Here is a 27,951-nt window from a genome sequence, read left to right as displayed (position 1 = left end):
GTCAGTTGGTCCCAATATTGGTGATGTTAACTTTGTCACTTGGGGTAAGTTAAAGTGGTATCTGTCAGGTTTTCCAGTGGAAAACTTCGATTTCCATTTCAAATAGCAATCTGTGCAGAGATATTTTAAGGTGTTGTAAATATTCTTTTATAGTCATTACCTAATAGTATTAGCATCCATTAATGATTCTTGCCTCAATTTTACTAATATGGTTAAAAATGGTGATTTTTTTTGTTTATCTTCTACACTTATTAGTTGATGTTGAATAGAGTTTTATATGGACTGTAAACCTAATAAAAATACAGTTTCTAAAATGAAAAACTAATGAGAAGTATTTTTTGAGTCTTTGGGTTTTCCCAGTTGTACCTGAAACTGTCGGGCTTTAAATTGTTGCGGAAACATTGTCAAGGTTCGTGTCAGGTCAGACTGCGTTCTTGCAGGAGACAGCTGTGTAGTGGCTGGGGGCTGACCCGGAAGGGCTCTCTGACGGGAGGATGAGTGCAGTGGATGACATCAAAAATGCCATCGTTCGCATCGATGCCTCTCTAGCTTCGGTCCTTTCAGGTCAGTCCTGAGCTCTTCTCCGTAGGAGGAGGGGGCAAGGATGGAGGCATTAAACTGACTGAAATAATTTGGGCTGTTTAAAGGCTTCAAAAAGCAGGAAGTATGTAAATTGAAATTTTCTTTGACCTACAAAGACACATGTTAATTTAAGGTTAGATAAATAAAGTTTATTCTCGACAGAGTTAATTAACGAAATTACATTTCTGGGTATTTCCCGCTTTGCTTGGACTCAGGAAGACATCACTAAGCCCTGGTTTGGACCGTATCGATAGCCCCTGCGTGCTGGATGAGAGGGGAGCCACGTGATGGAAGCTTTAAGGGGAAGCTTGGCGGGGTGAGGGTCGGGCGGGAAGGAGCAGCTCATCCGAGGAGGCTGGGACGCACGCGGCCCAGGGGAGGCAGCTCACCCAGCGGTAGCTCACCATGTGGTGACACAGCAGTGGCGTGGGGCTTTCCTCCCAGCCGGGAGGTGTCAGTGCTTTCTTTTCTGACTCCACGTTGCCTAACGTGACCTCACACTCAGCCTCTCTCAGGCTCATGTTGTCTCAGGACTTCTCTTTAGTATTAAAACGTCTGTGTTATATGGTGTTAAAATCGCTTGACATGGAAAATTGTGGCCCCTTTTTCCTCGTGGGTGCCTTAAGTGGCGTCAAGGATACGTAGAAGGTGTTGTGAACTGAGTAAAATTCTAGCACTTGTTGAACAGTGTTTTTATTGAGTCAAGTACAGAAACTGGGAATCAAACATTAACCATAAAACTCACCTTGAACGCTAGTGGTAATTTAAGAATTTACTTCTCTTGAAGCAGAACTGCAGGGTGAATGGCATTATAGGTAACTAGAAGGGGAAGGACAGGTGTCTGCGATTTTGATGAGTTGGAAAGCATTCCCAGTAAGTGGGCTGTTGGCTGACAGCCTAGAGATACTTTGTATATGGAAATTTTGATGGATGGAATTTGTTAAAATGGTATTTGACCTGCATTCAGCTTCAATTTTGGACAAATCTAATTTTAGGCATAATTACGTTGCAGTGTAAACATAATATATTTATGTTACAGATTTAGAGAAACCCAGACATTGGGTTCATAGAGGAGTGCAGGAAAGAGGAGGCTATTGAGTCTGTGGTTTAAGTTATAGGAACTGGGGTAAAAGGTACTGCATTTAATGGCTTCAGAAGGAAGGGAGTTTTCTTCTCTAGTACCTAAAACAGAATCATTTATCTCTAAACTATCGTCTTTATACAAATCAGTCTCAGTTTGGAAGTTTGTTTTCCAATTCTAAAAGTAATAAAATGATCAAATTGTAGGGAATTCTAAAATGCAGAAAAGTTCTCAGGAAAAGAAATTACTGCTGGCAATCCATGCTCAATATTTGAGTGCGTATTTTCTTCCCATTTTTGCCTCCCTCCCCCATAAGTTTTTAACTTGAAGACGTAGTCATGGTACTACTGTAAATAAAAATGTTCTACTTTTTTCATTGAATGCTATAACGTAAGCATTTTTGTTCATTATAAGCTCATTGTTTTTAACGGCTCAGTTGAACGTTGTTATATAAAATGAACCATGTTTACCAAACCATTCCCTCATTCACTGTGAGACATTCAGATCTGGGCATGGGGTGGGAGGGGCACTTTTTGCTATTGTAGTTGGTAACGCTGAGGGAAGCATTTCTCTCTGAGGTTTTTTTTGTTCGTGTTGTAGGCTAGATTAATCTGCAAGGATGTCTAATTAAAGATGACGGATATGACAAGTTAAAATGGAAGTGTCCGTGTGATTAAGAATCTGAAGAGGTCGGTGTTGACATTCTTGAAGTTGTCACCTGTCTGTCTTCTCTTTGGTCTCAGTCTTTGGTCTGTCCTTAGTGTTGTCACACTCTGCGCTCACCAGATACTAGCTGATAAACCCTTGAAATGTCTACTCTGTGTACTATAGGAATTTTGGGCGTTTCCAATTTTTTTGTGTTTTCTAACTTTCTCTATTTTCAAAACTTGTTCATTTGGTGATGACGATTTCTTGCCCATTTGTGTACCATTTTATTGCCTAAGAAACAGTAAGGGAAGTAGTATTTTCAGTGATGTCTGTGGAGCCAACAGAAATAGCATGTGACTTTTTGTGTTTTGCTTTTAAAGAAAACTAGTGGATACAAAGCTATTTAATTTTATTTTACATTATATACTATATTTTGTGACTTAAGTTTTGGGTTTTTCGTGTTCATTGGGTTAAAATACTGTATAAAATCTTGTATACTCTAAATTTTTATGAGAATACACTTTCTATACTGAATTTTGGGATTAATAAAACATCTTAGATTTTCTTCAGGAAGGTCCTTAAAGCTCTAAGAATTGTTTGAAAACATGGTTCTAGGTAGAGATGGTTCTGTGGTTTTTTAAAAATTGCCACTTAGCATTTTCTGTGCTGCAAGCACTTTTTCTCCACAAGGCTTAAAATACTACGACCGTGGTCTCACTTTGTCTCCATGATAGTCAGGTGCTCCTACCTCGTGGGCAGGAAACAACCTTCGAGAAAGGCGGTGGAGTCTGATAAACCTTGGTCTCCCTGACACTGGACCCCTTGCTGGCATTCAGATGGTTTTAAATGAAAAACACTTGAAAAAACAAAAAAGACTTTGCTTTCTACATCCCCAGTGGTCTTACTTGGTGCCCCTCCTACGTCAAAGGGCCTCTGTCAGGGAGGGGTGACTGTATATGAGGACCTGCTCACAGGTGAGCCTGTCACCGTGACTTAGGCAGGTAGCCTGAACGGGTGGATTCTGCTCTAACTGGAACGTAGAAAAGTGTGGTTGGTAGGAGCTAAGTAACTGTTTGTCATCTGAGTTCCCTCTTCTTTTTTGAAACTCCTTTCCCCAGTACAGCCAGGCAGCACAGTGTAGGATTTCTCTAGTATTTAAGTTCCATGAAATGGAATTTTGTTATTTGGCATGCATGCTATTTGAGAATTGGAGTTTTTAATTTTTTTATAGCTGGTGCTGGGGAAATATAATTAGAAACACAATCTCCTCACAACCCAGAAAATCTCTCCACAAAGGTAGAAGGAAAGAAAACAGCTTTGTTACTGAGTAAACACTGAGCCAGAATGTGAAGTGCATCACAGGTTGGCCACTGAAGGTCGCAGAGGCAGACAGAGATCTCGTTCCTTCATGCGGCTCAGTGGGTACAACCCGTTACATCCATGTTGTCAGGATAAACTGCTGACTTCTTATATTTTTGTCACTGGAGGCAGGTTTTGCAATTTGGAGTCACACTGCAAAATAGGCCCATCACTTCCTAGGAGACTCGGAGACTGGGCATTATTTTTCTTGATTACGTTTCAGATTTGGCTCTCCGGTCCTTAAGGAAACATTCCCGAGAAGTGAGAAGGACTCAGGTTTAAGATTCACTCACATTTGGAAAGGACTGAGAAAGAATTTTGTAAAAAAAAAAAAAAAAAAGGATAGGGAAAGAGTCTCTTCCATTTATTTTTAAGTGGGAGAATTAGCCTCTTCCTTCTAATTTTGCCCTTAAACCAACGACCATATAAGCAACCATATAAAGCTGTCACTTTGTATCCAGGGCCAGGGATGCCTTGAGCAATTTAGGCTTGGTTGGAGTTAAAATCATGCCTTGGATGCCATAGCGTATTTGTAATGTTAAACAAAAATTTTTAACCTCTGTGGCTGAAAGTCTCTAAAAAAAAGGGTTTATTAGGCCATTGCTGGGGGGGTGGGACTGGCCTTGGGGCATGCAGTGGCTAGGTGGGAGAGACAGCTTGTTTGTAGTCCTGGAGTTTTGCGAGTGTTTTTATACATCAGGTCGGGGAGAGAAAGAGGTAAGCCCTTCTGGAACGATTGGCACTGGCTGCAGACAAAAAGGACAGGAGAAGGTGACGCGGGGCTACTTCTGGGATAGCAGAGTCTGGGGAAGAGGTGCCTGCTCCCTTGGGTAGGCCGTGGGCAAGTCTGGAAAGCTCAGGTGTAAATAAAAAGCTGAGGTTCCTGGGGTTCGGAGTTACCTTGCTGTTCACTCCTTGGAATAACCTGGGAAGTGGCCACCTGGAAATGAATCCACAATTTCAACAGAGGCCAAGCAGGGTGAGCAGTCTTGTTAGCGCTGGCTCGGAGCTTTAAACAGGCTCAGTGTTCTTTGTCCGTCTCTCTCTCTCTGTCTCTCTAGGCACTGTGATTTTAATTTAGAACATCTCAGAATTGTTTTCCTGTAATCTGTGAACTCAGAATTAGTTCATGGATTACTATGAACTAATCTAACAGCTCTTCAACGGTTTTTTAGTTTCATCTGTTTACAGGAGTACTTTTGGCCCTGTTTTGATGTAACAGTGTCCATGTTGTTTTTCTTCTGTTTTATTCACTTTTGTCCGCTGTAGGACTTAATGGTAGTTGTGCATTTGGCCTTCACAAGAGCAGGAATACAATCTGGACATTGATATCTGTAAAGTTACTCGTATCAGACTCTGTGACACATTACAAGAAAATGAGTGAGTTGGAACTTTTACCAGGAGGCTCTAGATGCCTTTCGCCTTGAGACCAGAGGGTCAGTTGCCTGTTGTCGCAAGCCTTTGTGTGAAGCAGTGCAGCCCTGTGCTGGGGTAGACGCTGATGTGTGCTGAGTTCGTTGGTTTATACTGAAACTTGACAGCAGGTGTGGCGTGTCTTTTTCAGAGTTAAAGGAGCCTATCAAACAGGAGTTGGCATGTTTGTAAGTCATAGTCATCAATTAAAATTAAAAACGTGACCGATTGTCTCTGTATTATGAACATAAAATAAGTTCTCATTGTACTTGGCATGTTAACTTTCTAAAGTATCTATACAGGATTGTCCAGGGAAATAATCTGGATAACTCAGCAGTAATAGTGGAGCTGCAATGAATTTTAAAGGATTATCAGCTCACTATTTTGGTTATGGTGCTTCTAGAAAAGAGGTGAATTTGAAGTAGAAAAGAGGGAGTGATGTTGGTTTATTGAATGCACGTCTTACTGGGTGGCAGTCTAGGATGGAATTATAGGTCAAAGCAGGAGGCAGCTTTAGGAAGCAGGAATTGGCAAACCAGGGGATAGGGAGTCGCTGGCATGCTCCTTCCTGTAAAGGACTGAAACTGGCTTAGCGTCGCGTTTAAGTGTATTTAAAGCCAGATTTTCCTGGGGGAAATGTAATGTACTGCCAGGAATTCTCCCTTATGTCAGATTGTACTAACAACTTCTTAAAATTTTCGAACTAGAACATAATAAATACAAATTTTAAAGGGCGCCTCTTTCACACACGTACCGTTTTCTTGACTCCCAATAGATACAACTAAATTATCTTATCAGGGATCTTAACTCTGATGAGTTCAGTATGGAAACTTTGTTCAATAGGAAATTTCTTAAAGTTGGTTTTTAAAAGTGAGTTGCATGTTCTAAGATATTCTCTCTGATTGCTTTTAGGTTACCTAGGGTGTGAATTAATACAGACTCGGAGACCGAAAGAACTTAGACTCAGCGTTTTGAGGTAAATGTGTACATCCTTAAATAGTGGTAAGGTGTCCCCATTCTGCCTTGTTAACTTCTAGGAAATACATTTGTGTGTGAATGAGGAAGTTGAGCCTCCGCAGGACTGTTCCCTAAACAACTAGGCTGGACTTAGAGCTAAGTGAGAGGAAGCCGCTGCCGGCCCGCTCTTCCTGCCCCCCTGCTCCCAGGGGCATTGCAGTAGCCGGTGAAGTCCGGGCTCAAACCGTACAGTTGCTGGTGTTGGCTGAATTAAGCTCTTGTCTCAGTCCTTTGTGCTTCCTTAGTTTTCGATTTATAATCTCTGTTAGGAGAACCACCCCCACGTTTAAATTTCTCTACAGTATTAACATTGGTGAGCTATGTTCCTAAATTCTTTCATTCATCAATGAATTCTGTAAGTTTATAGTGTGGGTTTAACTGTTCTTTGAGTTCGTTTTTAATTTCATTTTGAGAAATTGAAATGGCCGATGTATTTTATACATATACTGAAGACCTATTTCTAGGTGACTTGGCCTTTTTAGCCAGGTTACCTCTTCTGGTGGCCTTCATTGTTCTGTGTGTGTGGATTTAGGGAATAACACACGGTTCTCCTTTTATGTTTTCATTTTCCTAGTTGCTATCTTTAGAGTTTTACTTTGTTTCAGAATTTATTTACTTTGTTTCATTTCCTTGTATTCATTTCAGAATCTCTTCTTGCACTTTTTTCTTTTCCCCCACATCTCTTGGAATTAGGCCTGCTATTGTTCCTTTTCTTGTCCTTTGTTTTAGAATAGCTTAGTGTCCTACAGTAACCCAAACGTCTTTTGTTTAAGACTTAATACAAAAATAATGGCCCTTATTCAACTCTTTGTATCAATAAAACGCTCTTATAGATGTATTTATATTCAGTTTAAGTGCAGGATTCTTAAAATTGGCTATTTTTGCATTTGTTTTTAGAGCAGAAGCATGGGCATGCTGTGATTTTCCAATAAGCTGCTATCACAATGTCAAAATGCAGTTCAGACAACAGCAACACAGAGATCTCAGACATTAAAACGGTAAACCAGCAATTTATCCTATGTGCAAAATGGAAAAGCGTTTATTTGTATGTTGCACTGTTTCTAAATGAATAATATGCGGGAGCTGTGAGACAAGCTCGCTGTTTCATGGGAGTGAATTGTTTGACCAGAGTTACAGTCTGATTGGAAAACAGGCCTGCGTAGTTACTGTGGGTGCTGCGAAGGCAGTTAGCTGTAGTCAGCTCATCTGTGAGCTGCAGAACTTTTACTTACCAGCAGGGATTCAGAGCTTCTCAGAAAGGGCAAGTTAAGGAAAAAAGGAAAAATCTATTTCAACATGCCAAAGAAAGTAAAAATTGGCAAAAAGTTATAGATTTTTCTGTTTTTACATTACTGGATTACCTGTTGAATTTTTAAATCTTAGACCTGCTTTCCTCTCACTAGGAAGTCTATCCCTGGGGCCAGCCGCTGTATTCTGAAAGGGTGAAAATCGATGTAGACAGTAGGGCCTGGTGGATACTAACTGGGAGGGTGAACTTGCTGTCCTCTATTTCCTTGCAGACCCTCTCTCCTGCACCCTTCAAGGCCGGGAGGAGCGGGGTGGGTGTGGATTTCCAAACCAAACAGAACGATCTCTTTGAGCAGTCTGTGATTCTGTTCCGTACGTTATTGTGTGGACGTTCGTGGGTCTCTGATGAAGTTCACTGGATACTTACTTACCTAACTATGCACACGGTACATGTACCAAGCAATTTAAGAGTTGTGGAGAATGAGACTGCACATCTTGTTCTCATGGAGCATGTGTGCCAGTAAAAGCACAAGGCGTGTGAGTGTGTCTCTGAATACATGCAATATGGTGTGTATTCTGAAAGGCGGAGAGAGGCTCTTTGAAGGTTCCCAGGCCACTCGTGCAGCCATTGTTCATGTGGCCTGTCCCGGGTGTGGTTGGGTGCAGCGGGTGGCACAGCTCCTGCACTCAAGGAAACCCTGGTCTAGTTGGCTGTGTTTATTTACTTTTTGCAACTCTTTACTTGGAAATTTCAATTTTACAAAACAGTTGCAAGGCACGAAGAGGACAGAGAATACGCACGTGCTTCACCCACCTTGCCCGTTTGCTTTATCAGTTTCACACACACACACACCGTACACATGTGTGTATGTGGTTTCCCTTTCTGAACCGCTTGAGAATCAGTTGCATGTATCATGGCCCTTGAAGTATCACTAAATACTTCAGTGTATCCTTCCTAAGAATAAGGCTGTTATTCCCTTACACAGCCCACAGCCACACTGCAGTTACAACTCAGTGACCTTAACAGTGCCCTTTTCTCGGCGGACTTGTAACGTCCTTTATGGCATTGCTCTGCCACACAGGATCCAGTCTGAGATTGGGTTCTGCATTGCGGTGTTGTGTCTCGAAAGTCTTCTGTAGTCTGGAACATTTTCATGGGTTTTTTTTGTTGGATTTTATGGTATATTTTTGAAGAATGCAAACCTCCCTTTAAAAAAAATTCTTTCATTTGTCTTGGGACAGTTTTTTCTGGAGTTATTAATTATTATAATTATTGATGTCACCTGTCTGAGAAGAAATAGTTACCTGGTGACAGTGGAAGGAGGGGGGTGTTGCTGGTTTCTGCCTGTATGTGACGGAGGAAGGTGCATTCGGGGGTTCACTCTGTTGCCCTCTTCTCTCTTCCTTTTCCCCCATTCCTCCCTGGGATTTAGACTCGTTTCCGGATACTTTCTGCCATGTCTGTGATCTGGGTTGGGTAGAAGGTGAGGGGTCAGGCTTAAGGATACATAATCCTAGACAGGAAGCAGCCTGTAGTGAGGAAGAAGTATAGAGGAGCCTAAGAACGTAGCCAGGTGGGAGGTGCCTGCAGGTCTCAGCCTGGGCCTTCAGAGTGACCCGTTGACTCTCAGGAAGTTAGGTAAAATAGGTTTTCACTTTGGGCTCTTGGCAGCTGTGTTGAGTAAAAAGCTTGAGTGATGAACCTGAGGGTGTGCACCTTGTGGGTCTGCAGAATTGAGAAAAGTGAGTGCTTAGTGTGGGGTGAAAGGAATGGCTGTTGGGGTTTTGGTGCAGTGGGGAATGTGCAGATTGTTTCTTTGATCCAGGGAAAATAGTGACTTGGCAGTTTTTCATAATGTACTCTGGGACGCTTTGCTTGCCGTCTTCCTCCGAGAAGCGTCATGAGAGGGGTTGTACTCCCTGGTCCCCAGATGGCGCCTGCCTTGCCGAGGTCGTGGCTCCTGCAGCCTTACGCCCCTGTTCGCTTACTGGAGATTGCACTGTGTCAGTTGGGTGGTGAATTCTGGTCCACTGAATCAGTCTCTGAGATCAGAATTGGTGTCGTGTTCACACATGAGAGGGGACTGCGCTGGAGACTTCGTGTTGGGCTAGGTGCGGCAACTGAAGTCTCCTCTGTTGTACCAGGTTATAAATGAATATAAATGTCAGGATGTTCACAGTTTTTGTTGTCAGGGGACAAAGAGCTGTATTCCTTCTTTCAGTTTCATAGGGTAATAACAATGAAAACAGTGAACACTGCAAAGCAGTACAAGGGAGAAAATTGCCTTCTGGGGGGCAAGTAAATTCCACTGACAGTCAGGAAGGCTGGTGGTGGACTTTGACGTAGAGATTTGAAATCCTAAACCTCTGTCTGCAGGTTAGGACTCTTAGAAAAACTCGATTTTTGTCATTTTACATAACATTTATCTTTGAGAAAGAAGACAGAAAGACACAGGAGTGCTTAGGTACCATAAAAAAAGGCCATGTCACAGGGTGGTGTGTTTGTTTTAATTTATCTAGGATACGTGTCATTTTAAAGATGCGTATTTAAATAGTTGATCATCTCTGCTAGGTTGTTCATTGAGAAGAGACCTGTGGTTTTGGTCTTGTGATGAAATGGCTCAGTGTTGGCAGGCGTCCGAATCTCCCCTCTGCGCAGGCACAGCGCTAAGTGCCTTCCGCACATTGTCTGCTAACCTTAGCAAGGATGGCGCCGCAGGCTTCACAGATGACACTTGGGATGTATGCGTGTACATACTTACCTGTTTTATGTATGCATGTATTTAAAAGGGCGTCCTACTGTACATGTTACAGACATGGATTCAGTAAATACAGACGTGTGTTATCTTCATGGATTCCAGGTATTTCAATATAGCCGTACCATCGTCTGCTTAGCTGATTTTTTATTAATACATTTAAAGTTATTTCTTGTTCTTAGTAATAATGCAGCAATAAATGTTCATGTACTTACCTGTTTGTACAGTTGTCTAATTCTTTTAGACAAATTTCTAGTGAAAAGGTTGCTGGATTGGAGAGAAGAGAATGCTTGACTTTTAAAATTGATCCTCTTTGATCAAGAAAAAGCTAAAACAGTTACAGGAGGAGTTTGAAAGGCTCATAGGGGTGATATTCTGATGTTTCTCTTGTTTCTGTGCTTTCTTTTGGTTTTAACCCTGCATGGTTGTGTAATGGTATTCTTTTTCCCTTTTGTAGTAAGCTGTGCTAGAACAAAAACGCAATGAAAGAGACACTGGATGAATGAAAAGCCCTGCTTTGCAGCCCCCAGCATGGCAGGCCTGCAGCTCATGACCCCCGCTTCCTCACCAATGGGTCCTTTCTTTGGACTGCCATGGCAACAAGAAGCAATTCATGATAACATTTACACGCCAAGAAAGTATCAGGTACTAATGAGAACACTAATACTGAAGCATTTTCACTAAAATGGAGTAAATTAGCATATAGTTGACACAACTTATAAAACTCATTTACCTTTTCAAGCTTTCCTCTTCTGATTAATTTTCTCATTCCAAATGCCTTTGTTCTTAATAGTCCTTTTCTGTTCTAACATCTGCTGGGTAATTGGTTTGATAGTTTTATTTGTGAAGTTTTTCATTTTCTTCCCCCCTCTGAAAACCTCGCTGTTCCTTAATATCCATTTGGATGTGTCTGTCCTCACGAGCTGGGTGGAATTGGAATTGCTTTGAGCAACTGCGAGTGGGCAGAACCATGGTCGCTGTAAATGTAGCCGTTCCTGTCGTTCTAGAGAGGAATTCTGTCCATGCAAAAGTCTTTCCTGAAGAAATCGCATGTGCGTTTCAACGTATGTTTGTGCAGCACAGCTATGTATAACAGGCATTTTAATGCCTCTGATTATTATTTGCATATACAGATGCAGAAGGTATGCAGGTTTATGGGAGGAAGATTTTAGAAAACAGTGGAATTTCCTGAATTAAAACAAAATCCAGTTTTCTGAATTTTGTGCTTAGACAGGAGGTGTATAATCTCTTCTCCCGCTGTGTTCCAGGTCGAACTGCTTGAAGCAGCTCTGGACCGCAACACCATCGTCTGTTTGAACACTGGCTCAGGGAAGACGTTCATCGCAGTGCTGCTCACTAAAGAGCTGTCCTATCAGATCAGGGGGGACTTCGCCAGACATGGGAAGAGGACGGTCTTCCTGGTCAACTCTGGTAACCGGCACTTACTTTACCAGATTGCGTGGAGGACGCTGGATGAGATTTTATGGTTAAGCAGATTTTCTCTGCGCACCAGGTTAAATTATTTAAAATGTAGTGAGTTTGACAAATAATGTGCTTGTTGAAGCTCTGATAGCAGAAATATAATTTTGTCTTCTTTCTTAACATATGGTATTTCTCTTAAATCCTAGACATTTTATTTCATAGGTGTTAAACTTTAGCTTTTCTTTTAAGTGTAATTGCATTTAATTCTGATTCTGTATTTCTTTTGAGTGGATTACTATTGGAACATAATCAAAGCTGTGACAGTTATTTTGTGTTTGGTGGTTTAGCTTCATAAAATATGTCAGAGTGCGCTCGATTATGAGATAGGTAACTTTTTGATTTATGACTTTGCTTATACCAGTTGTAGAAAGTGAGTTACCTGCTTTGTAGTAGTTACTCAGTAAGTTTCCAACACTGGTTTTTTTGTGTTTGGGATTACATATTAAAATTAAAAAGTATAAAATGTGGACACGAGCTGCCTGGGTACTAATAACAACTGTGTCATTCCTCTTTTTTTTTTGGATGATCTCAGCATGTGATGTTCTTATCTGCTTTAAATATGTATTAGTCTCTCTTGTTTCTTAGTGAAACGATCGGATTTTATTGAAGAAAACAGGAGGGGTGGGTCTGCAGTAGTTACCATTCGAGCCTAAAAGCTCTATGTGTAGGTTGGGGAGAATCAGCTATAGAGCGAGAAGGTGACGAGGGGTTCTCTGGAGTGAGTGACAGAGGCAGGGCGGTGAGTCTGAATCGTGCGTTTTGGAAACACCTGATGTGTCGGTGGCTAGGTGTAATACGTAATGGTAAGGGTTTTCTTAACTGTCTTAGTCATTAGTTCAGAGGACCAACTAGAGCCAACTTGTCATATTTACACAGAGTTTTTGTTTGTAATCAGCAAACCAGGTTGCTCAGCAAGTGTCAGCTGTCAGAACTCATTCTGATCTCAAGGTTGGGGAATACTCAAACCTAGAAGTAAATGCATCTTGGACAAAAGAGAAATGGAACCAAGAGTTTACTAAGCACCAGGTAAGACCTGTAGAGAAATTTCATTCTACAAATTCCTGCAAGTCCTTGACTTCGTTTATAAGATGACCTTATCCTTGGCTGTCGGAGTAGGACTTGAAAATTCTAGTTCCCTGTGCCTGTCAGCCCAGCAGCTAGCCCTGTGCACTTTCTCCTTGTGCGTCTCATCCTCAGGCCAAATAAACTGCTCATTTGTATTGCTCTTAGAAAAGCAACAGCTTTATCCTGTGATTTACTTGGTTGGAAAAAAGCGTAAGTTCCATCTACTTATTTCCAACTTGCAGATAACCTGCCTTCAGAAAATTTACTCTTGAGTTGGATGTCTTGGAACTGAAGACATTTCGTGGTTGAGATCCTTGGGACTTTAACAGGAGGTCTCCTCTGACTCCACGTGTCCATGCAGCCAGCATGTGCGGAGGCCTTTGGAGCGCCGGTGTCGGCGGCTCTGAAGGGCGGCTTCCCAGCCAGCCGGTGCAGGCGGAAACAGTGCCCTAGCATGTCTCCCAGAGTGGGCGGCGTCCGCATTTAAAGAGCACTGGGATGTCCCGGGAAGACGAGCTGTAACAAGGGCATGTAGTTCGGGTCATCTTCTAGACAGCCTTGTCGATTCAGTGGGGAGAGAAAAGAAAAAACAGTGTGAATTATTTCGTGACTTGATTCAGTTGATAGGACTCACCAGTCAAATTTGTCCATAGGAACCTAAAAACCTGAAGTAGGTTTAATAGATCTGTCACTTTAAAAAAAGGCCTTCATTATCAAGAATTTTTTCTCATAGTCTGTTTCATGTTTTCCTAATTCTGCTGCTTGGTTCTGAAGTGTGAGCTTCCAAACCTGTAAACTTCAGTTTTAGTTGTGACTCGTGGGTTTCGTAGTTCTCACAGCACGACAGCTCCGTGGTCTCCTTTTCCGTGAGTGGACGCGGCAGGTTAGCGGTGCGTTTGTCTGCGCACTGATGCTGGTTTTGTTCTAGGTCCTCATTATGACTTGCTATGTTGCCTTGGTTGTTTTGAAAAATGGTTACTTATCGCTGTCGGACATTAACCTTTTGGTGTTTGACGAGTGTCATCTTGCAATTCTAGACCACCCCTACCGAGAAATTATGAAGGTAAGCTTTTATATTGTACTAGTCTTAATAATTCAGGTCAAATTACTGCGTATAAGCAGTGTTTTTATAGATTAAAAATAGTATCAGTTACCAACTTTGAGAACGTGGTTCCAGTGTGTGAATGAATGAATATTAAATTAATGTTCATTTATATCTATACTCTATAATAAGAAACTATAATAAATCTATAATCTAAATCTAATAAAATTTTAAACATAAAATGAATTATACAATCTGTCATAGTATATTTAAATCTTCCTTTTTGATAAACAGAGCTTTTAAACAAGCTACCATACTTCTGTAAGTAATATTTTTAGTGTTCGTCAGTCTCTTTGACATGTTGTAGTATGGTATTATCTGTTTTGTTATGGCCTTGCAAAATGAATTTCTTATCTTTTATTTTGTTAGCTCTGTGAAAGTTGCCCATCATGCCCTCGTATTTTGGGACTAACTGCTTCCATTTTAAATGGGAAATGTGATCCAGAGGAATTAGAAGAAAAGATTCAGAAACTGGAGAAAATTCTTAAGAGTAACGCTGAAACTGCAACTGACTTGGTGGTCTTAGACAGGTACGCGCTCAGGCTGGACTTGGTGTGGCCGGACTAGCGGTAACTAATTTTGAGCCTTTAGTACCTTCCACTGTGCCTTGCAGCTAGCGCCTGTTTAAGAGAGAGCAATGGCTGTTAACAGGAATGAGCAAGCCTAGCAGTTCTTCATCAGGACAGTTACTGGCGACTGCAGGGATCTAACCTGTTTTCCACAGTGGCAGGTGGAGCTCCTTCTGCCTTAAGAGAGCAAGTTGCATCAGCGTGGGCCCTTCATACTGGCTGACATGGGCAAGGGCTGGGAACGTGGGCGGGATAGTCACGTCCTTTTCTGTCAATGCGTGGGCTTTGTCTTTCTGACCCAAGCATCCCATGTGATGGTTTGGAAAGAATATTATTTAGAGAATTTAGTATTTTACAATATGCTTTAAAATAATTGGAAACACTTTGAAAATGGGAGTGAATTTCTGAGAAAGATGTTTATGATTTCTAAGTTTGTCTCTTTGAGGAGGTTGCTGTTTTGTGTTTCATTAACACGCACACACAACATGCTTTTTGATTTAAGTTCCTGGAAGGGAGCCTGTATAAATTAGGTTTTAAAATAAATGTAATTAATTCAGTTCATATTAAAATACCTTTATAGCCATGTAAAATATAGTCTTTAACAAGGCTAAAGATGACCAAGTGGGACAGTTATAAAAAACAGAGAAGACTGATTTCTAAGGTGTGGATTTGAATCAGACACGGATTTTGAATACTGGCTCCACGAATTATAAGCTCTGTGACTTCAAGTGAGTCATTTACTGTCGACAGTGGTTTCAGGGAGCTTTTTGATGATTAATTATATTGACACCTAGAAAACAACTTTCAGTGTGCCTGTCATTTAGTAGAATTTTGGAAAAGTTCTCTAGGTAGAATGAGAAGAAAAGGAATTGTTTCAGGTGATGGAATTTAGGTATCCGAATGCCATATGAGATACAGATCTATAATCTTTAGGACTTGGTACTTTTGACCTCTGAGCCAAAACAGTCCATGATATAGCAGTTAAGGCTATACTTCTGCTTTTATTTGACCTGAGTTAGATTGGTAGGCTGTACTACTGAAATCTTTAAAAACAGTAGAAGTGGTAGAGCATTTAAGTAAAACTGACAAGTAATCTGTTGAATTTGGCATTACCTAGTTCTCTAAATGCGGGTCTTTGGTTAAGTATAGGTTATGGTTGAGCATAATGAAAACGAAAGTAGTAGATATGTCTTCGCTGTATTTCTTTTCCTTAATTATTGCATGTGCTTTTAGAATAATACGTGCTGTTCTGGTTGTCATAGTTTATGAAACGCATGACAGATCCAAGGAATGACATTGTAATTGATTGAAAGTGGAGGGGAGCTTTCCTTATGTCAGGAGACATTAAAAACAAAGTTGACATTTGCAAATGCTAAAGCTTCAAATAGTATGGAAATGAGTCAATTTAATGATAACACTTTCTCCCTATGATCCACCCCCATCACCAATTTCTCCTTCTGAGAAGTAGTCATTACTGGGTTTCTGGAGTATTTTGACCAGCATTGTTCCTAAGCATATAAAAGATGAAAGTCTAACCCTAAAAAACAAAATGAAAAACCTGGGATAATGATGAGCTCACAAAACCCTTAGGCTGCCAGCTTTCTGCAGCCATCCCTTGAGCCCTGGCAGGCCAACACACAGCACGGGCGCCAGCGAGGCCCGCCCGCCGTCCTGAGCAGGTGGGCGGGCTGAATGTGGGAAGCTTCTTTCCGGTTTAGACGTGCAGCGGATCATAATGCAGTAGCGAACTTATCGTAGTATCAGTGACTCCTGTTTCTGATGTTCAAGGTATACGTCGCAGCCGTATGAGATTGTGGTAGACTGTGGACCATTTATGGACAGAAGTGGGCTTTATGAAAGACTGCTGATGGAATTAGAAGAAGCACTTAATTTTATCAATGACTGTAACATATCTGTACATTCAAAAGAAAGAGATTCTACTTTAATTTCTAAACAGGTAAGCATCTACAAGAAAGTACAGGCAGTATAATAAAAGGCTTCTGTTTTAGAACTGAAATGAAAATATGCTTCTAATGAGGCTATTTTCTGTTCATTTTAATTCAAGACCTTACATTCTTATCATGTTTAATGAGTTTTTTTATTAAACATGTATTGGGTTGAGTTTACTACTACGTGACAGACGTTTCTGTTAAGTGCAGACCTCCCCGACTTGAGAGATGACTTAGGATTCATGTCATGGTTATTTAAATAAAAGAGGTCCAGTTTTTTTTTCCCCTTGGTCAGATGGGTTAGTTCCTGTTCAAACCCTTTGTTAGGTTTCCTTATATGAAGTGGGTATGAGCTCATTGTCCTGAGTGGGATACAGCTTTGAGAAGAGATTCTTATGATAGTGGTTCTCAAAGTTAGGGACCCCCTGGAACTTCTTAGACATGCAATTACGGGCCCATCCCTGACCACTCTGTCTGAAGCTCTGGGGTGTGGTCCAACTGGCTGAGATTTGACAAGCCCTCCAGTTATCCTGACGCATTAAAACTTGAGAACTTGTTCTAGGACTTTGCAGCCATTTGTGAATGTTGACACTATTGAATCTGCATCTTAATTTCTCTCTTGCTGATTTTTTCTGAAGCAGCAGTGCCCAGACTCTTCCCAGCACTTGAATTTTCATCAAGTCTGTGTTCAATCCAATGGGCCTCTTCTTGATGGCAGAAGATCCCTCTGTTACTCGCTATGGATTTACATTTTGCTCTGAGCTAGGGTTGGAAGGCGTGGTTCTCTGGGCTCAAAGTTAAAGGAAAATTACTTGCTCTTTGATACCTAAAATAAAATCACTCTGCTATGGAATTCCTTGCATAGTTACCTGGAAGAAAATGGCTCATTTGTACTTCTAACTAGTTACAGATGTAAAATTAAATGTTATTATCCTTATACAATTGCATCTTTTAATTCTTATTATTTAATTATTTTTGCTGGGGAAAATAAAAGAATGGTTCTGGACATAATATATATGAAAAAGCAGAGCTTGAAAAGACCTCTGGCTGCTCCCCCCAACTTCAGGGAATTAACCTCAGTGTTTATATTAGTGGTATTAGTGGGGTAAATTTATTTCAAAGGGGCAGTTTGAAGACAACTTAAACCCCAGTTAAACCCTACAGGAAAATGCTGCATGATTGTTTAGCATTTAGCTCTGCACATTCTTTTGTAGATACTGTCAGACTGTCGTGCAGTGTTGGTAGTTCTGGGACCCTGGTGCGCAGATAAAGTAGCCGGAATGATGGTAAGAGAACTGCAGAAATACATCAAGCATGAGCAAGAGGAGCTGCACAGGAAGTTTCTATTGTTTACAGACACTTTCCTACGGAAGATACATGCACTATGTGAAGAGCACTTCTCACCTGCCTCACTTGACCTGAAATTTGTAACTCCTAAAGTGATAAAACTGCTTGAAATCCTACGCAAATACAAACCATATGAGCGGCAGCAGTTTGAAAGCGTTGAGTGGTACAATAATAGGAACCAGGATAATTATGTGTCTTGGAGTGATTCTGAGGATGATGATGAGGATGAAGAAATTGGAGAAAAGGAGAAGCCAGAGACAAATTTTCCTTCTCCATTTACCAATATTTTATGTGGAATTATTTTTGTGGAAAGAAGATACACAGCAGTTGTCTTAAACAGGTAAATCTCTAAGATGAACATTTTCCCCATAGTAGAACAAAGCAGCTTTCTGTTTTGTGACTGATCTGGGATGGCCTTAAGAGCCAGCAGAAGGGTGACGTAAGTGGCCCTCCTTGGCCCCATCGTGGTGTAATTAACGTGCAGTGGGACGCCACACGGGGTCGGCAGCGAAGGTGTGTGTGCACAGAAGCTTTCCCAAACGGCTAGGTTTCACGGCTAAGACTTTTTCTTAGAGGATGCTGACCTATTCTAATTCATCTAAGACAAAGAGCAAGTATAGAAAATTATTCCTTGTTTTGTGCTCAGTCCTTGTTTTGTGTTCAGTTGTTAATTCCGTTCAGATATTTATTGTTCTTTGACAATGTGTTAGGCGCTGTGTTAAGCATTCTACACACAGCGAGCTTTCTTCTGAAGGCAATCTTTGGATAAATTTCATCCTGAGAAGTATTGTGGCTATTTTTTTTTTATGTTAGCTTTTTTTTCCCTTAGCAGATGTTGATTCAAGTTTGTAAATTTGCAAGTTTGCAGTGGAAAAAGCTTAGAACCACTGGTTTTGCAGTTTGGATTGCTTCATAGACTGTGTATTAAAAAGGACCTGAGTCCAGAGAGAATAAAACGGTAGGGAGGAATTTGGAAGCTGTTGGCAAAGAAGACAGTGAATCTGAACGAGGAGGTGCCTTCCCCCCCCCCCCCTTCGACAGTCGTGTGTCTTTCTTGAACACAGACCTGCCAAGGAGCTGGACTTGAAGTTCGTGTGAGATTGTCACCTAGTGTCTAGTTCTTTTGGTTTGTGCACAGATGCTTCGTTATTTGTAAGGGCCCGGGGGGGGGGGGGGGTGGCGGGGAGGTGGGGGGGGCATGTGTTTTGTCCTCCGGGCCATCTACTTCTCCGTGAGACCCATTAATTGCCAGAGTTGATCCCTAAGAGCCTTTTCTGCAAGTAGTGATCTCTGAGGGGAAATTAAGCTTTGTTTTCTGAGGTAATTTGGGATTTTTTTTTTTCCTAAACTGCTTCTGACTGGTTTGGGATTTTTGAAAACTTACTTGAGTAACGAGAAATTGGACTCTGGGGTCGTCATCTGGTGGTTTTCAGTCTGGTAATTTTCATGGTCATTGGGGCTGATCCTCGTGATGAATACAGAGGGAAATAACTTGAGGTAGTGAATTATACTGAAATCAGAAGTTAAGGTTGGAAAGGGACCTCACTGACTAGCTAATCCAACCCACTTAGTTTTATGAAAAAGAGAAAGGGCCTTGGGGGAAAGTGGTGGTCTCCAAGTTGAATTGCTAGTTAGGGACAGAGACAAGTTGAGAATCCTGGTGCCTCCCCCCAGTCTCCATTCCTGCAATCAGAACGCCCCCCGGGCATCAGTGGACACTAACCGGGCGCTGTAGAGTGGGAATGCTGCCCAGATGGCTGGGCGGGAAGGCTGCCGGGATCTCGAGAGTTCGAGGCTGTCACAGCTCTCAGCCCCCTTGCAGACGTGCTCCCCGCCCCTCCCAGGGGGCTGTGGGATTTCGGTCCATTTTCTGGGGCTCGGAGAGGAGCGATGGGGGTTTATTTTCTTCCTTGCCACTCTTCTCTGTGTGTGTTTAAATGTAGAGATGGGCCCGTTTTCATTGCAGGAGTATTAGCCTGAAAAGGTTTTATCAAAAATCAACCAGTTACCTCCTATTGACTCTGAGGATCAGATGAATTGTGATCAACTCTCATAAAATGTGGCTGGAATTTAGTGTTGGATGATGAATCAAGAGCGGTTTGAGGGTTGACTTTATGGGCAGCTAATTAAATATACAATAGAGGTCTTGTTCCAGTTAGCTTTTTAATAAGCTTAGAAAAACTTCCTGAAATCCAGAATCCAGATTCTTTCCTTCCATCAACTTAATGGGAGGAAAAACCCCTTCTTCAGCGAACGGTTTCACGGGGACGTGAGCTATTGTAATACATGGGCAGTTTTCTCGTCTCCTGATTAAAAAAGTAACTCACAGCTCCTTCTGTATGCAGTGTAGGTGTGTGTGTACAGTCTTATACTTAGAGTTTTGCTTTTGCCACATAGATCTTTATATATGTATTTTTCAATTTCACAACCCTTCATGAGAGGGGAAGGCAGATATTTTTACTCTATTACAGATGAGGAAACCAAGACTCAATTTGTGACTCTCCCAAAATCACATCGATATCACGTGGCAGCAAACAGCTTCCATTCTCTCAGTCTAGTGTTCTTTTCACTGTGTAATTTATTAGTATTATGTGACATTGTGACTTTGGGGTTGGACTAACCTGGGCTTATGTGCATTCTCCTAATAATTCTTGTTTACGGAAAAATGCAGATAGTATAGGGTTTCCCTTTAGCCCGGCGCCCCCACCTCTTACTACCGTCCTCTGTGGCCGAGGTGCACTCACACGGCACAACCAGGAACGACACTGTGGCATTACTGTTGACTAGACCCCAGACTTCATTTGAATTCCACCGTTTTCCCCAGGAATACCCTTTTTTTCAGTGTACGTGCTGCCGAAGCGCGCACTGACATCCTCTTTATAATCCAGGGCACCGTACTGCGTTCATCTCTGGTCTGTTACGGCTTCTCAGGCTTTCTGGGTTTTGATGACCTTGACAGTCTTGAGGAGCACTAGTCAGGTATTCTGTAGAAAGCCTCTCAACTTAGGTGTTTTTCTCAGTATTAGACTGGGGTGTGAGGATTTGGAAGAATTCCACAGAGATGAAGTGCCCTTTTCTTCACACTGTATCAGGGGGTTCATGATACCAACATGAAACATCACTGGTGGTGTTACACCGTATCACATGGTTATGCTAATTAATGTTTGCCAGTTTTCTCCCCTGTACATGTTATTTTGCCCTTATCTTTATTCTTTGGAAGCAAGTCACCAAGTCTAGTTTATCCTCGGGGTGGGGAGGGTAAGCTCCATTCCTGGAAAGGGGCGCATCTATGTATATGATCGGAATTCTTCTGTAGGGAAACGTGTCTCTTACCCTGGTTACCTGTTTGTATTTGTTGAATCATGTTCTTTCATCAGGACGGACTCACGTTTGTTGATTTTATCTCTGGGTTAGAATCTAATGTTAGGTTATTTATTTTGTTGTTCACGTTGTTCCTTGTCACTGGGGTCGCTCCTGAGTCCCTTAGCTGCGCCCTCCGCCTGCTGTGTTTTCAGCGCTTCCTTTCTTCTGGTGCTGCAGCATGCCTAGGCTCTTGTATTTTTCCTGCTGTAGAATCGTCATTCCTCCCCGGAGCTCTGGTCCTTTACTTCTACCCACTTTTTATATGTATATTTTGCAAAAGTTATTTAATTTTTTAAAGCTTCAGCCTCTTCTCCTGTAAAATAGTAACAGTAGTTCCCTCTCCTATTGGGTTTTTAATAAGCAACATTATATGTAAAAAATGGCTGTTTTCTCGCCTGACACAGTAGGTGCTAACTTCTCATGTTCTGTATGCATGCCCTTGGGTTGGGGAATACATTATCAGTGTATTGTAACTGTCAGTGATGGTCTTTGTGGTAAGATCATAAAGGGGTTACATTTGACTTTCTGACATTGATAAGAAAATATGAGGAGTAAGGCTATTACTAAAGGTATTGTTGAGAGCATACGTCAGTACCTGGCAGACATTTCAGATGATGTGTGGGTGTCTTTGAATTTTTTTCCCCTTATGGTTGTCTGTGAATTAGCAGGTTTAGTAAAATCACAGTTTTCAATAGTACAACGAGGTCTGTCCAGAAAAAGTCTGGCCATTGTTAATACAATGAGAGGACTTTGCACAACATCGATGTACCCTGGCAGCCAAGGAGAGTGGACTGGAATGTGCGTGTGTGAACAAGGACACCGTCACTGCACGAGTCAGTGGGGGACGATGGTAGACGCCATTGAATGAGCGTGTGTACTGTGTGGCTGTTGCATTCAAAATGAGCGAATAGGGCAACAAATCTGCATCGAATCTTGCCTTAAGCTTGAACATTCCTCCACAGAAACTATTGGGATGATTCAGAAGGCTTTCAGTAACGATGCAGTGAGTGCAGCCCAAATACAAGTGTGGCACGAATGCTTCAAAGAAGGTTGAGAATCTGTGAGAGTGACCCACGTTCTGGAAGGCCTGCAGCAAGCAGAACACCTGCGAGCGTTGAATGTGTATGGGCTGCAGTCAGCACAGATCAGAGAACTGTGTGAGGTCCCAGGGTGCCAACTTTGAAGGGGACTAAAGTGTCATTGTCTGTGGACAATGTTTCTTGTATCTTGTATCTTGTATCTTCAGTAAATGTCTCCGTTTCTCATAGTGTGTGGCCGGGTGCTTTCTGGACAGACCTCGTACATCAGGATCTAGCATGCTTGTTTCCTGTTTGGGGCCCTGCTGTTTCCTGTATAATTGGGGGGCACCGTGCATTTGCACACGGTATGACCTGGGGTCTGTGCCAGCTGTGGTGACTTAGGTAGAGAGGGGAGGGCAAACAGTAAGTTGTGTCTGCTGAAGGTGATACAAGAGTGATGATTTTTAAGTTTTATGTTGTTAGCAGGTAATGTTGGTGGAATGTTACAAAAATATTGGTCACAGGATTTGAAATTAGGAAAAAGCAATAACCAGGTCACTACAGATTGTTTCAGAAGGTCTGTGCACTGGAGGACGGCGCGCTTCACTACCCAGCTCGCTTGTGGCACGAGCCGCATGGACTCGGGGTAGGAGTCGGGAGAGGCCGGTAAGACTTCGTCTTCCAGTGCTCTGGCGCCCCTTCCCCGGGAGCCCGCAGCTCTGTCTGGGGCGCAGGGTTTGGCATCCCTTCGACTTATCTGAGAGAGAAATAACTTTTTTCTCTCTACATGTTACCAGCCCACGTATATAGCCTTTAATTACTGCTTACAGGAGATTTTGTTTATTCCTGTGCATGTGGTCTCTTCTGTTCTCTGCAGTATTGACGTGAGTTTCATGAGGGAGAAATCAACTCAGTGCTTCCATTTCTCAGCTGATTGAAGTCTGCCAGACTGATTATCCTGGCAAGGTGAAGTACAGTATGTGCCTAATTCGGAGTAGCTTGAAATGAATTGTTTTAGCCTCTGTTGGATTCACACTGATGCTTACTTACATAAGCTAAAATTTGGAAGCACATATTTCTAAGATAATTTCATATTTTAGATTTTGGGTCCTGTTATTTGTTTGCCTGTGGCACTGCTTTCTGCTCCACACGTCTTAAGCTTACTATGATAATTAAACAACACTTGGAACATACTAAGGAAGTTCCTGATTCTGAACATTTAAGTACTTGAATTATAGACAGGCTTTCACACTCACCTGGATGTGCCGGGGTTGTGCTGACTTGGAGGCAGAAGATATTTTAGACGGCCACTCAAGGTTTCTTCCAGCTCTTTGATATTAGTCCGTTTCATGTATTTATGAAAGAAAAAAAAAGAATGGTTTGACTTAAAAATGCAATTTTCTATTAGGAATTTATGCTATGTTGTATGACTTCAGAAGGACCATATGGAATCACTTATGTCAGGTGTGGAACCGTTTATCCTGTGTGCCGAGTTTCTGAATGTGGATATTTCCAAAATAGCTGTAATGGCAACACTAACTGTTAACCTTCTGTACTGTGTAACGTGATCTCCTCCTGTAGCTCCTTTCCATTTGTTAGCTGGAAGGCCAGCTTTCGGTGACGAGCATTGTGGGTTAATGCAGAGGAGCAGGCGGGAAGAGAGAGCTCCGGAATCTTGCTCTTTCATCAGAGGATGGGATGGGGCTCTGGCATCATTGTGCCCAAGTCCAGTATCTGTTGTGCAGAGCTGTGGTCAGTGCCTGGACACCCAGGTGTTGGGACTGGAGATGCTTTTCATAGACGTAGGCATTCCTTTCCCTGGAGCCCTGCTTGCAGTAGTACAGGGTGTTGGGTAAGACTAAAAGAATTAACCAGCCCTCTTTTCACGCACAGCTGGAACTGTCCTCTTGCACTCGGAGGAAGGTGAGGTTGCCTTTGCTATGGAATTTCTCCCTTTGGCGTCAGTGTGTGTGATACTTCTGTCGTGAAAGCAAGGCCATGGAGACGAGGGCATGACTGCAGCCGCAGGTCCTGCTTGCGCTTGGACAAGTGTGTGAGGCCTGAAGACAAGAAGGAGGAGGGATTCCTGTTTCTCTGCCTGGCTCGGTCCTCTCTGGGCCACGTTTCTATTAAGTCATCACTGCCCAGTTAGGAAGGTGGAGGCACTGTGACCATTTTATTCGTCAGGGTAAATCACCCCTGTATTGGGTGTTATAAGTGCTTGGGTTCACAGTCTGCTCAGTGGAGGGTGGCAGTGATTTCTGTTTAAGCTTCTTGGGAAAAAAAATACAAGATCATTTTGTTAGGTATGTTGGCAAAAAATACATGCATTTCCATTTTAAGGGAGACCTTCCAAACAAGGTCTAAATTTTTTTCCCCTCACCAGTGCTTAACTTCAAAATGTATGTAATTTTCTTAGATTGATAAAGGAAGCTGGCAAACAAGATCCAGAGCTGGCTTACATCAGCAGCAATTTTATAACTGGACATGGCATCGGAAAGAATCAGCCTCGTAACAAACAGATGGAAGCAGAATTCAGAAAACAGGAAGAGGTGAGTTGGAGTCATCGCACAGCGGCGGTTTTCCGAGCACAAGCAGGCGCACTGCCCGTGGGCGCTCCCTTCTTCGTGATTCCTCAGCGCTGCTGCTCGCAGTGTGGAGAGTAGCTGTCTCCTCCGAGGTAGCTGAACAGCGATTCCTACGTTCAGGATTAGAGCCACGGGCCAGTCAATCAGTTTTGTGTCCTAATTGCTACTGGCCATTTCATTTTCCCCTGTCAACCTGGTGGCACTCAAGTGCATCTCACGGACAGGCAGCGTGTGTGATTCCAATCCTGTGACTCTGAAGCAACGGGTGGAAGTTTCTCCTGAGTGGGTTTTGTTTTGCTTTCCATCAGGATTTTGGCTTTATTTTTTTCTTCATGCTTTTTACAATTTTAATACAGAAAACAGCATTTTGAAGGTGTGAAAACCTAATATAGTGTTCTGGCCCACAAAAAAATTTTATTTAAAGTTTGTTATTCAACTTAAAAGTAGCAGAATAATTCACATTGATGTCATATCCTACGTCATAGCTTTTTGATGACATCTCTGGTCCGGGGAGTCCAGTAGCCAGAGCCCGATAGATCTGCCTGAAACCCAGTTCACTTTAGTATTTATTCTGGATTGGGATGTGATCTGCCTTTAAATCTGGTAGGAAAAAAGTTTTCACTTTACTTTCTAATTAATTTTGATTTCTGCAATCGAAAATTCCCCAAGATTCCAGAAAAGTAAATAATGCCTTGCTTATAATTTTAATTCCAACTGATTGAGGGATCTTAGTGAATTTTTACATCTCTGGAGGGATGTTGGCACAACCTCACAGACATAAGACACCATTGCAGAGGGTCAGAATGTCGGCAGGACTCAAGGAGCACATTCATCCGTTCGCTTTGTTGGCTAGATTCTTTTGTGCCCTTGAAGAAGCCCACCCCTTCAGCCGAAGGCTTTCTGTGATTTGTACGTGGACACTTTTGTACAGTTGAAAGGCATTTCAATTTTTCAAGTCAGACTTAGTTGAAAACTGTTTCTTTGCCCATGTGTTCATGCATCTTTTTTTTGATGTCATCTTCTTTTGCCTGGCCTTAAAAGTTTAGCATGCCCAGAGTATGTGTCAGAAGTGACTGTTGTCACTTACTTTTACAACATTGGTTTCTTTGGAGAATTTCTTAGAATTGCTTTCTTTGGTGGATTTTTTTCTAGGTACTCAGAAAATTTCGAGCTCATGAGACCAACCTGCTTATTGCAACAAGTATTGTGGAAGAGGGTGTTGACATACCAAAATGCAACTTGGTGGTCCGTTTCGATTTGCCCACAGAGTATCGCTCCTATGTTCAATCCAAGGGAAGAGCCAGGGCACCGATCTCCAACTATATAATGTTAGCAGACACGGACAAAATAAAAAGTTTCGAAGAAGATCTGAAAACCTACAAAGCTATTGAAAAGGTAAGATCCCAAAATTAACACAGTATCTTTGTTCTTTATGTACACGGAAATAATAAAAACAAGTCTCTACAGAGAATGGTTTCAAAAGGCACGTGCACTGTGTACATTATAAGAAAGTTGAACATACAGAGAGCCAGCAGTATTTTATAAAGTGTTTGAAATCTGGTAGTAAAGTAGTGGGAATGGTCACGTGGACTATTGAGGAAGGATGCCTGCAAAGCACACTGGTCATGTGCACAGTGTAGTGACAGTTGATTGAGTAGTGAAGGGACCAGAGAGCGATGGCACCGCTCCTGCGCTGAAGAAAGGTGGGTGACTGCAGGCGAGGCGCGCACTGCTGGGCTCGGTGCTCTCACCCTGCACCTGTAGGACGAGTGTCTCCATGGTGTCTGTGCTAGGAGGGATGCACTGGGAGAAATTTTCTGCAGCAGGTGACTTTGAAGTTTTGAAGTGTGTTTAGTAGAGAGAGGTTTCGTGTCAAAGAAACTTCTTCCCTAGGTACAGAGGTAGACAACCCACATATGGCAAAGAAGCCGTCTGTTCTCATCACAGATTCTGTTTATAAAATGTCCAGATCTTGAGAAACAAGTGTTCCAAGTCAGTTGATGCTGGTGAGACTGACCTTGAGCCTGTTGTGGATGACGACGATGTTTTCCCACCGTACGTGCTGAGGCCCGATGACGGAGGCCCACGAGTCACCATCAACACGGCCATTGGACACATCAATAGGTATGGCATGGACTCATTTGCATGGAATACCTATGAGTATTGCAAGATTTAAGTCAAAACCTGTAAGTATCGTGTTACTTACCTTTTGTAAACAACCAGCAGTCTCACCATTTATGGCTTGTAATATTTTGATAAGAGAAAGAAAAGGTTTTTTCCATTTATTCTTTTTGGTCAGGAGGCACAGAGTATTGGACAGTGAGACGTTCAGTTCTCATTGACAGGACTGACATAACGAAGGCGTGCTTATTTCAATTAGGTTTAATTTTACAGCGCTCACTGATGTTTTTCTGAATTCCGATGTTACTGTTTTGTGCCACAAGTGTTGGGAGATACTGCATTTTTCATCAGCAGTGATTTAAGATTATGATGAATTAACTTGTGTTTTTGAGTATATTCTAATTTACTTTGTCCTGAGCTGGCAATGACATTTTTAAGAACTAAGAAAAGCAGATACATACCTATATTATGTTTCAGGATAAATTTCACGTAGAGGCAAAATACAGCAGCAAGCATGAGTTATTCTTTTTAACTTTTATTTGGAAATAATTTCAGACTTGAAAAAGTTTCCAGAATGCCACGCAGAGCTCCTGTGTTCCGTTCACCCAGGGAGGTCCATTCCAGTCTCACGAGCACGGTCTTTGTAGTGAAAGCGCCCCATCCCGGGCCATGGGGTTGTCTCTGTTTTCTCATCATCCCTGGTCTCCTTCAGCCTGGAGCTGTTCTCCAGTCTTTCCTTAACTTTAATGACCTTGAAGGTTTTGAAGATTTACAAGCCAGCCACTTCGTGGCCTGTCTCTCAGTTTGGTTTGGGTTCATCTGATATTTTGGTGATGAGACCCAGGTTATGCACGATTGGCCAGTAAGTCTTCTCACCCCATTTTGTCAGGGGCACTCGGTGTCCGTTTGTGCTCCCCCGGGCCGCGGCGACTTGGATCACTTGTGGGAGGTCCGCTGGCCCTCGCTGCTATGAAATCACCTTCCCCCCTTACAGCTCGTGACTCACTTCATGGAAAGAGACTATATAAAACTTACTCCTCTTCCCCATTTCACCCGTTACCTTAAGTATGTGTTGATGTTTCTTGCTTAAATTGATTATTACTGTGATTTCTGTAGGATGGAGATTTTCTCATTTTATTTTTTCTTTCTGCATTTATTAGTTGGCCTCCTATTGTAAGGGAGAGCTTTCTCTTACCATCCAGTGTGAATTATGGACTGCTGGTTTTATTCAGTGGGTTATAA

The 27,951-nt window shown here is 42.1% G+C and overlaps 1 protein-coding gene across 4 annotated transcripts in view; it reads left to right on the top strand.

Moving 5' to 3' along the window:
- DICER1 (dicer 1, ribonuclease III) overlaps positions 1–27,951 on the top strand; it is a 67,077-nt gene that overhangs the window by 13,823 nt on the left and 25,303 nt on the right. For 2 of the 4 annotated variants that reach the window (XM_053927660.2, XM_024567399.4), the window contains exons 2-13: positions 5,996–6,059; positions 6,998–7,098; positions 10,562–10,749; positions 11,373–11,535; positions 12,482–12,612; positions 13,580–13,714; positions 14,123–14,283; positions 16,111–16,279; positions 17,486–17,958; positions 24,420–24,552; positions 25,741–25,983; positions 26,558–26,712. In XM_053927660.2, the coding sequence (XP_053783635.1) occupies positions 10,603–10,749; positions 11,373–11,535; positions 12,482–12,612; positions 13,580–13,714; positions 14,123–14,283; positions 16,111–16,279; positions 17,486–17,958; positions 24,420–24,552; positions 25,741–25,983; positions 26,558–26,712 (1,910 nt within the window). In that variant the 5' untranslated portion in view covers positions 5,996–6,059; positions 6,998–7,098; positions 10,562–10,602. The remainder of the gene's footprint in view (positions 1–5,995; positions 6,060–6,997; positions 7,099–10,561; positions 10,750–11,372; positions 11,536–12,481; positions 12,613–13,579; positions 13,715–14,122; positions 14,284–16,110; positions 16,280–17,485; positions 17,959–24,419; positions 24,553–25,740; positions 25,984–26,557; positions 26,713–27,951) is intronic. The other 2 variants (XM_053927659.2, XM_053927658.2) reach the window with 2 other exon arrangements.

Source organism: Desmodus rotundus, chromosome 7 (assembly GCF_022682495.2).
Source record: "Desmodus rotundus isolate HL8 chromosome 7, HLdesRot8A.1, whole genome shotgun sequence".
NCBI lineage: Eukaryota > Metazoa > Chordata > Mammalia > Chiroptera > Phyllostomidae > Desmodus > Desmodus rotundus.
This window is presented reverse-complemented; position numbering and strand designations above follow the sequence as displayed.